This window comes from Theropithecus gelada, chromosome 4 (assembly GCF_003255815.1).
Source record: "Theropithecus gelada isolate Dixy chromosome 4, Tgel_1.0, whole genome shotgun sequence".
NCBI classification, from domain to species: domain Eukaryota; kingdom Metazoa; phylum Chordata; class Mammalia; order Primates; family Cercopithecidae; genus Theropithecus; species Theropithecus gelada.
The window spans coordinates 154,001,987-154,018,733 of NC_037671.1; the positions used below are offsets into that span (position 1 = coordinate 154,001,987).

Genomic DNA, 16,747 nt, shown 5'->3' on the forward strand with positions numbered 1-16,747 from the left:
ACGGAGTTTTCATTGATATGTATTTGTTGGCATACCAATAAAACCTGCTTTTCTAGAACTTATTTTCAACCCAAACCCACCTTTTTTTGGAGTTGGTAGAGATGATATATTTTCAATGGTAAAGTTATTTTTTTAAACGTATATTAGCTTTGCTTCAATAAGGACAACCTGGGAAGGTGACAGGGAAGACAGTTCTTTTAAGCATCATCAGAGAAAATCACAGCTAAATAATAAGCCTTATAGAAACCATTTCTCGAAAAATTAATCTGCAATCGCTGTATACTAGAAAATATATTTACTGCTGTGGAAGTTTAGTAAAATTTCAACACATATAAACGCTGTCATTACAAACAGTGACTATGTGCAAATTTCAGCCCTCATTAATATGGTTAAATGATGTAGAAAAAGAGCCAATTAAAAAGGATAAAAAGGATTTTTCCCCTCAGATAGTTCTGAAAAATCAATTCCAGGATAAATACAGTTTAAACTGTGTCAGAGGTATCTTTTCAAGATAAAATCTATGCAAAGAGGGACAGAGGAAACAGGAGGATAAAATCTAGGGAGTGGTTGTTAAAAGGGCCTTGAGAATTGAGGAGAACGGCAGTTTCTACCATCAAGGACTTCAGCCAACACCGACTACAATGCTGCATTATTATATCTTGCAATTATGATCATATATTATATTTAATACATGTTATCTATGTATATATTATATTACAATAATTACATAAATTGATATTTTAACATGCTGCCTATTTCTTATGGCTTTTAATAGCACCACTGTTTAGGACTGAATGTTTTTATGTTGCTTTTGAAATTTTCATGAGTCTTTCATATTGCTCAGAGCAGAATTGTAGAAAATGTACCACTTACATGTAAGAAACAATGTACGATACCTTTAGTCTTACATCTATTTAAAAATAAAGCATTTTCAAAAGACCCATGAACTCCCAACAATGAGATTAACTACATGTGCCATTTGAGATGTGAGTCTAATATTCAGTGTTCTTTTGTTTTGTTTTAAATTTTTTAAAAGGAGTGTGCTCCTGTTATGCATTCTTAAGGTGATTTATCCCCTAACTTTGCTGTTACAAACTCTGAGGGTCTCTTGTCTTTCCTCAGGTGAATGTGGAAGGCATCCACTGTGACAGATGCCAGCCTGGCAAATTCGGACTCGATGCCAAGAATCCACTTGGCTGCAGCAGCTGCTATTGCTTCGGCACTACTACTCAGTGCTCTGAAGCAAAAGGACTGATCTGGACGTGGGTGAGTAGGGAACTGCTGAGCCATGTAATGGTATAATGTTAGTTCCTGCTGGTGTCTTTTAGTCAGGCACTAAGGGGTAGTAGGAAATGGCAAAACATTTAAGTAACCTTTTCCTCTGTGAACATTTAGGAACAGCGAAGGGGTCACGTGCCATTAGGCAGTTGGAGTAAAAGCCTTTCTTATTTGTTCTTAAAAGTAGTTCACTTATTATTGATAAGGAAATAGATGCCAAGTGAAAAAGAGGAACCTTGTCCAGGAAGCATTATATTTTGGGATGGGAAGAGTGAGGGCACCAGAGCATGAACGTTGATGGGAGCTAACGCAGCAATGGGAACCAGAACTTGTCACACATTCATTCCAACCAACCTTAGGCAATCATGATTTTTGGAGTGGAAGCATGTTCATTTTTGATTTTCCTTTAACTCTTTCTACATTTAGATTCCATTTGTGTTAGTGTGAAAGGCTCCAGTGTTCACAGATACTGTGGTTTTCACTATGTGAATTAGTCAAAAAGATTTATGTCCTGCCATGCTTGCCCACTATGTGTGAGTTCTGTTGCGTGTGAGAACATCATCAGAATGGGGATAGGGACTGCAGATAGACATGCAGTTCATAACTTAGTTTTAAATAAATGTCCAAAAGTGTAAATTCAGCCTTCTGCTGTATTTTGACCCCTTGCAGGTGACTCTGAAGGCTGAGCAGACCATTCTACCCCTGGTAGATGAGGCTCTGCAGCACACGACCACCAAGGGCATTGTTTTTCAACATCCAGAGATTGTTGCCCACATGGACCTGATGAGAGAAGATCTCCATTGGGAACCTTTTTATTGGAAACTTCCAGAACAATTTGAAGGAAAGAAGGTAAGCACAAGAACTTTAATGTCAAGTGACAACAAGATAAAATCTTGTTTTTAGAATCACAACATTTGGAGATTTATCCAATTCCTCATTCTTCTTTTTATTTTGTCAGTTGATGGCCTATGGGGGCAAACTCAAGTATGCAATCTATTTTGAGGCTCGGGAAGAAACAGGTTTCTCTACATATAATCCTCAAGTGATCATTCGAGGTGGGACACCTACTCATGCTAGAATTATCGTCAGGCATATGGCTGCTCCTTTGATTGGCCAATTGACAAGGCATGAAATTGAAATGACAGAGGTAAAGTGATTCATTGTTTGGTGAAAAGATGCCAATGGTTTCGCATTTGGTTTTGTCAGAGTGATTTCTCTTCTTCTTAACAGAAAGAATGGAAATATTATGGGGACGATCCTCGAGTTCATAGAACTGTGACCCGAGAAGACTTCTTGGATATACTATATGATATTCATTACATTCTTATCAAGGCTACTTATGGAAATTTCATGCGACAAAGCAGGTAAACTGTAATAGAAAATATTCAAGCTCTTATTTTAGAGTCTGTAGGGAAGGTTACTGACCTACAGATATCAGATAAGAAAGATTGGAAAGTGGTTGGTTTTGCAGTATAATGATAGAAGACAAACCACGGTGGCTTCCCGGTGACCTGGACGAAGTTACTGTCATTCATCAGAAAAGAAAAATAGCATGAGAAGCAAGTTAAAGGGAAAAAAAATATTTGGAATTCACTGCAGACATAGTGAGTTTAAGATGCCAGTCATAAATTCAGGAGATCATGTACTGTAGGGCAGGTAAAATTAGCTATTAACGGACTATAAGAGTGCTGAGAAAGCGACTTTCTTCACCCATCAGGGGAACTAGGCAGGGCCAAGTTGATCCAGTCTCCTCCAACCGTGGGCATTATCTGTTCACCCCAGTGTGCCATACAATGTTGTCATTTTCCCTATGCATCATGATGAGAAATGATTCTGAATCACTTTGAAAAAATCACACAGAACAGCAAGAATGAATGCAATGTTGTCGAACCTGCATGATGGGAATACTTCAAGGGAGTTGTCCATGTTTTCTTATGACCCAAATTGGCCAGTTGAAATGAGGTTTGTTGGGTCTGACATTTAGGACCACACTGGGGACATTCATGATACCAGTGTCGGTGGAGTCCTGGGGCAGAAATCATCTCAAACTTTTAAAGAAAGAATGTGACACATGAACCCAATATTATGAATGTAAACTATTATTTTCCATGGATATAATTGTAAAAAGAAGGAATAACATAGTGTCAAAAGTAAAGAAATGATTGTTTAATTTGAAAGAGTGTGTTTACAGACCATGGGAAAGGATTAGTAACGAGGAAAATATTAAAATGTGAAATAAAGAGAGAATAACTAATAGAGGAACCAGGAGACTTCCACATCATGAGCCCTCATGGTCATATTGCTTGAGTGCAAGGTTCACCTTATCCAATGGGATAAAATGAGAAATCGCACAGATGTAGGTAAGTTTCATACCATGGAGGCAGAAAGTTGAACTGAGTTCATATATGAGATCTCATTTTCTCTTTCACATCAGTTTCTGTTACAGTCTATAAGAATACAGAATCAATATATGTTTGTAAATAGTCTTATGTAATAAATTCCTAGACCTGCCTAGGAAAGCAAAACAGAAAAATTATGAAGTCTCTCAATGGCCAACTAATGAATATAAAAATACTATTTTTCAAATGTTTATACTGTAATAAGCACACAAGACAGCAGAAAATCTTTTATTTCATGCAGAAGATCCATAATGCTTTTCTGATTCATGTAGAGACTTTTAGTAAAAGAGTAAATCAAGGACCAAAATTCACTTTTATATCTGTATTCTTTTGGCTTCCTTTTGATATTTCTCACTATAACAGAAGATTTTTTTTACATGAAATAATAAAAAAAGCATATACTTAAAAAATGCTGTCAGCTATACTGTTAATTATTTTAGAATATCAAATGTAAATTAGGTGGCAGAAGCCATAGGAGATTTGCATGTCTTAGAAAATAGGTAATTTTGTGAGTTTGCAAATAGATTATTTTGCAAATGGTTCTGTACTGCAGTAAGAGTTTGGTAGTAAACAGAACATCTTGTTAGTGGAACTGATAGAAACAATATTGTCATTCATCTTTAATTATACTTTCTTTGCTCCTCTCCCACCAATTTCACCTTCCTACACTGTGACACTTTGTCTTTTCTTCCCCCGCTCCATGTCTTTTTCTTTTGTCATACTGTTTTACATACCTCACTAAATGAGATCCTTTGGTTTAAATGAACATTTTTTTGAAACTTTAGAATACATTTTTTCCTAATCTCAGTAAAAACTAGGGTCATAGTTTCACAATACTAGGAACAAATAAAGCGTGTCATCAGCATTTGATTTTGTAAGGCAGTGGAATTGTGGCCAAGGTTTTTAAAAGGTTTGAATAGTCCCCCTAAAGTAATGAAAATAACCCTGTATCTTTATTTATTCAATTATAAATTTAAATCTCAAAAACACAGAGTTTAAGAGTTTATATGTGATTTGAGATTTGAACTTTGTACATTGTATCAGTGCTGGCATTATCTTTTTTCTTTGATTTTGTTTCCTTTTATAAAGTTTAATTTAAAGAAATAGCAACTTTTGCATTTCAGTATTCATTTAAATGGAAGCTGGAGTTTGGCCAAATCCCTGATCCAATCAAAGCCATTGCCCTCTAATCCCCTGAAAAAAAATGGTGTATTACAAAAATATTTGTTGTTGCTGCCATTCAAGCTTCACTTGATTTGTTAACACTTGCTGGTCTGTTATGTGCATTCGTGTGCAAGAGAAAGGAGAATAAAGCCAGTAGCTCCTCCGGCTATAAAATTCCATGGAGATGCCAAAGCAAAGTTACCTTCTTACTCCTGCAGAGAGCCCAGAGAACATAAGGGAGGTCTTTCTTGCAGGAGGGGAGTGGTTTGTTTACAGCTTACCACCACTGTGTGTACTTATAGGGAGCAGAGAGTGAAACTTGAATTTTAATTGAATGTGTGTTTCATCAAGACCAATCTTCAGAGTGTAGATTACAATGCTAGCAAAGCCAGAACATGCATTCATAATTCAGTTTCAATAAAACCTACTATGCTTGTTATAAAGTTTTGATTCAAACTCCTTAAACTACTGGAGGTAACTTTTATTTGAAGCAAAACTATTCATTGCCACATTTTAAAGTTTATTTGCCAAACATGTTTGTGTTACCAGTTAGTCCATCATAAAACAGTCCCAGTTTATGGACTACATATATTTTTTAATGAAAAGTGTTATTTTCAATTATGATTTTCTTTTCAATTATAATGACTATTCACCATCAGAAAAGGTGAGTTAAGTTACTTGGAGGAATTATTTAATAAAGTTAAGAAAATATTATTTTGAAACATTATTTATCCTCAGAAAGATATCTATATTATTAGATTATGCGTGATCATTATTTTCTAGGTGGTTTTCTAAAGTTCTTGAAAGGTCATTCAGAGCGTTGGGAAGAAGAAATTGGGATAGTAGTAAATTAAAAGCAATTTCACCAGTGCCTATGTGAAATAATCGAATGGGGAATGACCTTGGGTTGTCTGTTTGCAAGAATATAAATGTCTAATTAATTGGCCATGTCTACCTGAAACCACTGACATTTTAAAAAGTAGAGGGAAAGTTATCAACAGGATATAAGACATCCAATATACTGAACTTCTTATGATTTATGTGACTCTTTTGCTAATACGTACTCTTAACATTTGAGGAAGCAAAAATGCAATATTAGGATCTGCTACATGAGTCTCAGAAATTTAAACAGCTTCAAAACAATGTTAATTATCTTGATCTAATCATCCCACAACTTATCTATGTATCGAAATATCACATTGTTTCAATAAATGCAATTGACCCTTGAACAATGTGGTGGTTAGGAGCATCAACTCCACCTCATGCAGTCAGAAATCCACATATAACTTTTGATACCTTCAAAACTTAACTACTAATAGCCTCCTGTTGAACAGAAGCCATACTGATAACATAGTAGATTAACATATATTTGTGTAGGTATTATATACTCTATTCTTATAATAAAGTGAGCTAGAGAAAATAAAATGTTATTAAGAAAATAATAAGGGCTGGGCTCAGTGGCTCATGCCTGTAATCCTACCACTTTGGGAGGCCAAAGCAGGCAGATCACTTGAGGCCAACAGTTTGAGACCAGCCTGGCCAACATGATAAAACCCGTTTCTACTAAAAATACAATAATTAGCTGGGCATGGTGTTGCACACCTGTAATCCCAGCTACTCAGGAGGCTGAGGCAGGAGAACCACTTGAACTTGGTAGGCGGATGTTGTAGTGAGCCAAGATTATGCCACTACACTCCAGCCTGGGTGACGGAGTGAGAATCGGTCTCAAGAAAATAAATAAAATAATAAAATAAAATAAAATAATAAGAAAAGAAAATATATTAAGTGGAGGTGGATCATTGTAAAGGTCTTCAACCTCATTGTCTTCATTTTGAGCAGACTAAAGAGGAAGAGGAAGAAGAGGAGGGGTTGGTCCTGCTGTCTCCGGGTAGAAGACATGGAATAAAATCCCCATATAAGTGAACCCATGCAGTTCAAGCCCATATTGTTCAAGGGTCAACTTATGTACAATTATTATTTGTCAATTAAAAACAAAAAGACAATAGAACATACTTGAGGTTGACAAAAACCTGAGAAGGATATCGCTGTAGGATTGAGTGTTTACTAGGTGATCTTAACTGACTGTCCTGGTAATCTAAGTACATTCTCGCTGTTTCTAGGATTTCTGAAATCTCAATGGAGGTAGCTGAACAAGGACGTAGAACAGCAGTGACTCCTCCAGCTCACTTGATTGAAAAATGTGATTGCCCCCTGGGCTATTCTGGCCTGTCCTGTGAGGTAAGGTAGCTCCTACTAACCTGCTTAATCTCAACTCACTTCAGGAGCTAAATGGAAATACTCCCAGAAGTACGTTTACTGCATACTTATTCTTAATCTGTTTTATTTAATCTTCCACTCACAGTGTGAGTCACAGTGGCAAGAGGATAATGTTATCGATACTTAGTACAAATCACACCTGAAGGGAAATAGTTGATAAAAAATTTAAAGATTTGTGAAAATATTTACCAATCAGGAATTAAGAATGTTTTAGTAAGCCGCTTTATTATAACTGATCTATTTTCTTGGACCACTTCTGAAGAGTTAGAGACTTTTAAACTGCAATGATTAGGAGATAGGATTATACTGGGTTTTGGAAATATTTTTATATAGAACATGACAAAACTTGTACACTAAATAGCAGGCTACTCCCTTTAACATAAGCTTCTCAGGGAAGTATACATTTGTTCCAACAGTGCTGCTGTAAGTCATTACATTTGTAAAACTATCTTTTTTTTTACATATTTTTTTTTTTTTTTTTTTTTTTTCTGAGACGGAGTTTTGCTCTGTCGCCCAGGCTGGAGTGCAGTGGCGCAAACTTGGCTCACTGCAAACTCCACTTCCCAGGTTCACGCCATTCTCCTGCTTCAGCCTCCCGAGTGGCTGGGACTACAAGCGCCTGCCACCACGCCCGGCTAATTTTTTGTATTTTTAGTAGAGATGGGGTTTCACCGTGTTAGCCAGGATGGTCTCGATCTCCTGACCTCATGATCCGCCCACCTCGGCCTTCCAAAATGCTGGGATTACAGGCATGAGCCACCGCGCCCGGCCTTTTTTTACATTTTAAAAGTAATTTTAAAACTGCTTTTTAATAAACTTTCTGGGATATTCTCTTGTCTGCCTTCAGGATTGTCAAATTTCTTAGGATCTTCTGAAAGTTGATTTAATTTCTATAATTAGGAAATGTGAATAGAAACAGTATGATTTAAGGGAGGTGGAATGAATGGATGAGAAACTGCCCTGGGTTTGAATCTCAACTTCACCATATAGTAAGCCTGAGGCCCTGCACAGGGTACTGCACCTCTTCCGGCTTTAGCAGGTAGACACCAAGTCCCTGAGTAACCACCACTACACTTTCACCTCTCCCGCAGACCCTGCAGTCTGAAGCCTGGCATGGGAGGGACCTCCAGGACTGCTCTAGCCCTGCAGCTGGGATTCTTTCTCATTAGTCAGGCTGGCTGTGCTCACAGCATACCAGTTAGATATTATTAATATCTCCCTCACCTATAGCCTCAGAGTCTTATGAAGACTAAATGAGCTGTGAACGTTAAGGATCCATCACAGCACCTGGTGTGTAGATGATGTAAGTTTTGATGGTTAATATTATTATTAATGTAATCACTAGTTATGTCTCCATGTACTGATTCGGTTATAAACAATTTTATACATCTTATTTTGTAAATAGGATTTGAGAAGTTTTATTAAGTATGGTACATGAAACAGATGATAACACTAGGTCAAAACTGAAGTGCAACTTAAAAATAATGAGTATGCATTTCCTGAGAGGGACATGACATCATGAAAAGAAAAAGAAATTTAGTTTCAGTGAATCCTACCTAGTTGCACTACTAGGACAGGGTACTTGCTCTGTTTCTTGCTAAATCTTGACTTTTTACCTATACATCGTAAGGATTGATTTAAATGGAAACGTATGTGTGAAAGTCTCGTTACAAACTGACATGCCATTCAGCTTCGTTACCATCACATGGATTCCACATTGTTCAAGGAAAAATTTTATAGAATAACTGCAACTACTTTGTGACACAAGCTTTAAATAATTTTCTAGCCTTTCTTGTGACTGCTCTGAAGGGCAATATTTATTTACCTGTGTCCATTTTGAGCTAATAAATAATCAAGTAATCCATCTCCTTATTAAATCATATCTCCTACATCTATTTATACACACACCAGTAAACTTAAACTGGTAAGCACTGCTTATACAGTAAGCACTGCTCTTTCCAATATACGTATGTACACATAGTATATGGGTGAAAACTGAGACCATGTGGCACATATAAAATGAGTGACCTTTCCAGTGAGCATTGAAGATTTTAAAATGGAAGACAGAAAGAATGTGAGATTTTTCTAGAGAAAAGATGGAATTTCCTTTATCCTAGGTAGTGTTTGGTTTTACTTTTAACTGTGTGCACTTGTGATCAACACTCTTAATTACTATAGACCTTCGTTACTACATAGGTATCCAATCTATAAAATGACAGATTGAGTTGAAGTTCTAAAATTATCTGATTCTGCAATATTATTTTGCTATAGAAAATATTCAGTAAGTAGTCAAGGCTGACCTTTAGATATCCTGAAGAAAAGGTTATTATAGCTATATTTTTCTGGATTTATTTAAAATAATACTATTCACTTGTGAACAAAAATGTTAGTAGAATAGCAAATTATTTTCATGCAACCAACCTTCCATTCTGGATTTAAAATGTTAAAAACTTTTCTTCACATGATTGATAGACTTTTTAAATAATACATTCAAATACATGCTTTCCCATTAATTTGAGTCATTTTCCATCATTATATGAAAATGTAAATGAGCACAAATAAAGCAAATGATAAATGAAAATCAGGAAAAACTAAGAATATGTACAAATTGTCATCTGCATTTGTGGCTTCACCGTCCCATGACTTTCACTTAAGCATCTATTTACAGACAGTAATTGCAGTAATATCTTAGTAGAGAGATTAGAAATAAAGGCCTATCTCTCATAATAAGGTACCTGAAGTGTTTTCCACAACCCGTGGCCTCTAATCCATAATACATCTTATTTATAATTCATCTTGATTCCTAAGTGTCATTACCCAGGCATAAAATCTTATCATCAAAGCAAGAGCTCAGGACAGTTTTGAAATAATACATCCCATTCCAGTAACATATGCTTTGGGTCATGAACACACAAAGCAATTCCTCTACAATATTTTTACAAAATGTATAGTATTCTAGAGATGTCTGCATCTACAGGCTATTTTATTTCATGTTTTAATCCACAATATGGTTGCAAGTAAACAAAATTAAGTATCAGTTACTGCTAAAATATAGCCAGTTGTAAAGACACTTAGCCTTTGCCTGTTACCTGTACTGTGATGACACTGCAGCCGTGGTCATTAAAAATGTTAGTTCTAGAAATGCCTAATTATTCTAATTTACTATTCCCGAAGGGTCCAGATTACCTTCAGAAGTCAAACAAAGGACACCATTTCCTCACCAAATGTCTTGGTGTTGGAGCCCTTGAGTTTGTTATGCTTTATTTAACCTGCCTTTGAGTTACATTAAATGTAGGTTATTGCCCAAACTGACCTAAACTGAGCTCTATGCAGTTAAAAGGTTATATGCAGGTATCATTCTGACTTATGACTTTCTTTCTTAAAAATGGAAACTATTCAGCATTGCATGTGCAGCTCTCTGCAGTAATATGGAAATCAGAAATTTGTCAGTGATCTCAAGGTCATGTTTTCATAGTTTCAGCTTCTATCCTCTCTTCCCATATTTTAATAGGGCTTTAGGCTCACAGTTGAATGGCCTGTGTGTATCGGGTCGCCACTCAGAAGCTGTCCCTTGTGGCTACTAAAACTGATTTTTTTAAATCTCCAAATAATTTATACCTATCGTCAACTCATAAACCCAAAAGGCAAAATGTAAAAATAGTCTTAGCTACTTACACATGCACACATCTATCCTTTATCACTTCTGTTGCACACCGGAGACCCAAAGTCTCTGTTTTCATGTACAGACAAGTTTTGAGGAAAATGGCATGGGTAAGTTATATTATAATTTTGTTTACAAATATAACCTAAAACAATCATGGTGTCTTTATTTGTAGTTTATTTCCAACAATTACATTGAAAAAACTATTTGAAATAGAGAAACCTATTGATTTATGTATGTCAACTATTAAACATACTTTATCTCAAGTTATCCTCATATCAACCCTGTGAAACACAGAACCTACCATTGATTGAGTGCTTACTATCTCCCGTACCTTTCCCAGTACAGTTACACCAACATCATCGACTATAATTTATGATCTCCATTTTACAGGTGAGAGAATTGAAGCCCATGATCACACACCCACACAGCAATTCAAACCTCAGTGAGTGTGTTCCCAAAACCTAGGTAAACTTGTACTCAGCTATTATATTATGCAGTCATGTGCTGCTTAACGACAGGGATACGTTCTGAGAAATGTATTGTTAGGTGATTTCTTCGTTGTGCAAACATCATGGAGTGTACATACACAAATCTAAATGGTAGAGCCTGCTACACACCTAGGCTGCATTGGATAGCCTGTTGCTCCTAGACTACGAACCTGCACAGCATGTTATTGGTACTGAATACAGTAGGCAATTGTCACATAATGGTAAGTATTTGCATATCTAAACATATTTAAACATAGCAAAGGTACAGTAAAAATATAGTTCTATAATCTTATGGGACCACTGTCGTATACATGGTCCTATCATTGACCAAAATGCCATTATGCAGCAGCGCATGACTGTACAATATTCCTACATTCTAGGTGAGGAAACCGAGGCACACAGTATTCAAAACCTTACTACATACAAAGTGGTGGAACAGGAATTAAACCGGGGTCTACTGGATTGCAAAATCCATGCAAAGATACAAGATTGAGTGTTTTTATGAGCTCCAGCACAAGTATCTATTTTTATTACTAAACTCTGAAGAAAGAAAGGAGCACAGTGTGCAGCCCTGAGCCTAGGATATGATGGCTCTCTACTGTCTGCTTCATTCTCTCCTCTCTACCCTCCCACATTTTTGTGTAAATTCGATCTGATGTTTTGATGAAACAATACATTATGGAAATAAATTAAAGATAGAGGAGAGCAGAAGAAAATTGAGCCATGAATAATTTCAACACTGAGGAAGAGAACTTTGGAAAAGTTTAAATTAGAGTAGAAATGAGGAAGAGGAGCTCAGGAAGGTATTTATTTACTTTTCTTTAATTCGCCATTGTGTTCCAGAAAGGATTTTAGATGGGACTCAAAAAGTAATTTTTTTGCTTCCAATTTAAACATAATCATTCTCATGAACTTTGTCGCAGTTCACCAAGAGGAAAAACAATCAATATTGAAAAACACCCTAAAATTTTTTTTAATTGAAAGAATGATACAAAATTATCAAGGAAAAGAGAGACTTTCTGTGTGTCTTTTTTTTTTTTAATGTTTTAAGTTTCTGATTTTTGCATTGTCAAATCTTCTCTCTCTCTCTCTCTCTCTCTCTCTCTCGCTACCTCATAGAAATTGAATCCATCAGGACACAAAATAAATCAAAACTAATCTAAAATGTTGAAATTGAAAGACACTTTAGAAGTCATCAGAGTTAACCTGCTCATTTGTGGGATGAGGAAACTGTGTCTCAAAGTAACTTGCCCATATCTCTCAGACAAAACTAACATAAAATCAGAGCTTCCCTATTCATTCCTTTTACAGTACCAAGGAGTGGTATGCACTTTGTTTGTTTGTTTTGTTTTGTCTTGTTTTTTGTTGAGACAGAGTCTCGCTTTGTCACTCAGGCTGGAGTGCAGTGGCCGCATCTTAGCTCACTGCAACCTCCACCTCCCAGGTTCAAGTGATTCTCGTGCCTTAGCCTCCAGAGTAGTTGGGACTACAGACATGCATCACCATGCCTGGCTAATTTTTGTATTTTTAGTCAAGACATGGTTTCACCATGTTGACCAGGCTGGTCTGGAACTCCTGACCTCAAATGATCCACCCACCTCAGCATCCCAAAATGCTGGGATTACAGGCGTGAGCCACCATGTCTGGCCTTGTCCATATGCCCTTTTAAATGCACACATGCACAGTAGAGAATAAGGAGCTTGCCAGTGATGCTGCACCCTAATAGCTTATTAGACTCTCCTAAGAGTTTTAAAACAACAAACCCGGGCCTCAACTCTCCCCCAAAGGAATTGAGTCCACCTCCTCTATGGGTGGACCAGACCACAGACTCCCACTGCGGGTGCTTTTCTATTGTGTCAGGCTGCCTGCCAGGGAAAGCCACAGTAATAAGAAAAATGTGTAGTGCGTTAGAGTAGACTTCACCTTAGGGCTCACCTTCACGTTTGGGCCTACAACGCTAAACTTTGTATAATTCCTCGGTGAGGAGTATTGTTTCTTGTCTTTCTTTTTCTTCCAAGATTTATTTTAAACTTTTGTTTGAGTTTAAAGTGAAGCTAGAAACTTCCTCTCAATTTGTGTGATTTTTCATACAAATTTTTATGGACAGTAATTACAGTAACAACTTAGTAAAGAGATTACAGAGATAAAGGCCTGTCTGTCATAATAACACACACGCATGCACCTAGCAACTATGTCAATAATACAACTATGTGTGTGTGTGTGTATATATATATATATATATTCAAGGATGAAATCCATGCACAGAAAATCCCATTTTATTCAGTGGTCAGCTTGTTAAAGAATTGGAATAAGCCACACTATGAGCCACTTTTTTTTTTTTCTTTGAGATGGAGTCTCACTCTGTCGCCCAGGCTAGAGTGCAGTGTTGTGATCTCGGCTCACTGCCAGCTCTGCCTCCTGGGTTCACACCATTCTCCTGCCTCAACTTAAGGAGTAGCTGGAACTACAGGCCCCTGCCACCATGCCCAGCTAATTTTTTGTATTTTTAGTAGAGACAGGGATTCACCGTGTTAGCTAGGATGGTCTCAATCTCCTGACCTTGTGATCTGCCTGCCTCGGCCTCCCAAAGTGCTGGGATTATAGGCGTGAGCCACCACGCCTGGCCACTATGAACCACTTTTTTTTTTTTTTTTTTTTTTTTTTTTTTTTGAGACGGAGTCTCGCTCTGTCGCCCAGGCTGGAGTGCAGTGGCCGGATCTCAGCTCACTGCAAGCTCCGCCTCCCGGGTTCCCGCCATTCTCCTGCCTCAGCCTCCCGAGTAGCTGGGACTACAGGCACCCACAACCGCGCCCGGCTAATTTTTTGTATTTTTAGTAGAGACGAGGTTTCACCGTGGTCTCGATCTCCTGACCTTGTGATCCACCCGCCTCGGCCTCCCAAAGTGCTGGGATTACAGGCGTGAGCCACCGCGCCCGGCCTATGAACCACTTTTAAATGGATCTTGGTTTATTTCTTCAGTTATACTTAAATTAATTCCTCAACCATCATTTCCAGTACTTATTCAATAATAATGGCAAAAATGAACCTTGCTTTTTAAACAATATGTACAAATTTTGTTAAATTATATGATTATGTCCACCGTAAGAAAAATAAGACTCAAAATATCTTGAATACTATTCTCAGTTTCTCAGTTTTGTCTGTCAGCTTGCTGAAAGTTGGGACATTATGAAATCTCATTAGAATTTCTTTTAGGATATGATAAAAGCAGAGTCTCTTGATTAAGTGCTTAATTGAGGTACTTTTGCGTTATCCAAATCTAAATAAACAAGAAGGGTGCTGGCTATTAAACTAGATCTTTTTATAAGGAGCCTCTTTGTATATTTGTCTCTGGACTGTCTAGGCCAGAACCAAAGGGATGTGGAGGCACTAGAAAATTCTTAGTCTGATATTTTTTCTTGCTTAGTCAGCGATCACTCTTTTTTCATCAATGGGCATAAGATTTTTAAGTGAAAAAAAAAAATCCTACTTAACCAAGGTGGTAAAATAGTCCCCTTGTAATTCTCCTTGGGATTTGAGAAACTGACTTCCACCTTTTATTCATAAATCAAGCAATGTCTGCAGCTATGCGTGAGGAGAGGGCTGAGCCTGAAACACAAGACGGTTCTCATCCTCATTCCAGAGCTGTGGACTGCCTTCCAGAAAGCCAAAGATGTTTGTTGATACATTTTCATAATAAACCCAAATGAAGGTGGAAGTCTTGATTTTGCACATGTCAGCTTCACTAGAAGTTTTCTGTTTGCTTTCAGAATTTTATTGCAACATGAAAAAAAATTATATCAGGGAAAGATAAATTTTATTGGTGGTCTAATAGTCCGAAGACATGCAGAGCTTTTATTATTTTGGATTTCTTACTTTTATAGTCTTTAAATTATACCAGTATAAATAATGCATCCATAACACTTTTTATTTAATTTTTTGCTGTGTTTCATTGGACATATGCTAGTTATCCATCAAGCACAGTAAAAGCATATTTTAGGTGTTAAAGACATTGGAATTGTCTTTATTCCATATGACAATGTTATTTAAAAACAAACCTCTTTTTCAAGAAAAAGACTCTTTGGAGCTCTTTCAGGCTGAGTTGTATCTACAAATAAAAGCTTTCCTTGGTTAAAGTCTGATTACACATAGATGCCGCCTGAACACCTTGGAGACCAGGAAGAAATACCCATTAGGTATCAAAATTGACACTTGTGTTTGTAAGTGATGTTGCCCCTGCCGCAGGTAGGGGAAGGCCAGTCTGTCTTTGCAGCCACTGAAGAGCTCAAGCATTGCTAATGCAAGATTTCTAACTTGGCTGTCCTAATTGGCTTCCTTTTCTTTCAGGCATGCTTGCCAGGATTTTATCGACTGCGTTCTCAACCAGGTGGCCGCACCCCTGGACCAACCCTGGGCACCTGTGTTCCATGTCAATGTAATGGACACAGCAGCCTGTGTGACCCTGGAACATCGATATGCCAGGTAGTCCTCTGAGCCTTTCTTGAACTAGGCCCATGTGCTCATTTCTCTTTACACATGCTCAGCATCTGCACTCAGAGGCCGGCTAAACTGCAAGGGAACGCAACCGTGTGTGTGAAACAAAATATGCAGGGGAAAAAGATATTCACAGAGTCTACATTTTAAAAAGTAAGGAAAAAATAACTGGGAGAACCACTGTGCGTGTCAAAAAATAGAATTTTAGCAGCATCTTAGAAGAGCACCAGAAGACATACGTATTTAGAAATTACATGTGCCTTTTTTTCTGATTATTTTCTTATAGATAAACTTTATATAAAATTTGGAAATTACAGAAAAGAATTAAGAAGAAAAAATTCACCCCAAATGCAACATAAGATAAAATTTTAATATTTTAAGTATTTCCCACCAATTTTTACATGTGTTTGTGAATAAGATTTATATAACATCATTGATGCAGTTTTATGTCTTGTCCCTTAAATTTTTACCTATCATGAGGTTGTATTATGTTGTTAGATATTATTTAAAATCTTTAAAATCTTTGTTTGGATGTCCCATAATTTACCCATTTCCCTTATAATTAAGGTCACTCTTATTTTTTTATGTTTCTGCTAGCACCCTGCACTCTCTACCACTACCGTCTACATTAGAACAATCAGAACAATCATGTGTTCCACCCTTTTTATTGTAGTCACTGTAAGAAATTCAGGTTGCCCCTGTCACCACTTGTCCCCCAAACTGTAATCTGCCTACTGCTCATCTTTGTTAAGCCCATCTCCTACCTCTGCTCATCTTCTGAAACTATTCTACTGAGCCTTGTGGCACTCATGGTCAAAATAGGCAAAATCCCCTGCAGAATCCTCCTCTTCCCTCAATGTTCTCTCCACCATGCTGACTGAAACCCAGCTCGCACTTCGCATGCTGCTGCTCTGGCAGCCCTCTTAAGGAGTAGCCATCACCCCTTTTTTTTTTTTTCCTGAGACGCTGACTCTCTCTGTCGCCCA

General features: G+C 37.2%; 1 protein-coding gene across 1 annotated transcript in view; it reads left to right on the plus strand.

Moving 5' to 3' along the window:
* LAMA2 (laminin subunit alpha 2) overlaps positions 1-16,747 on the plus strand; it is a 601,080-nt gene that overhangs the window by 409,261 nt on the left and 175,072 nt on the right. The window contains 6 exon segments of the mRNA XM_025382237.1: positions 1,123-1,266; positions 1,948-2,127; positions 2,237-2,425; positions 2,509-2,642; positions 6,962-7,079; positions 15,615-15,749. Of these exon segments, the coding sequence (XP_025238022.1) occupies positions 1,123-1,266; positions 1,948-2,127; positions 2,237-2,425; positions 2,509-2,642; positions 6,962-7,079; positions 15,615-15,749 (900 nt within the window).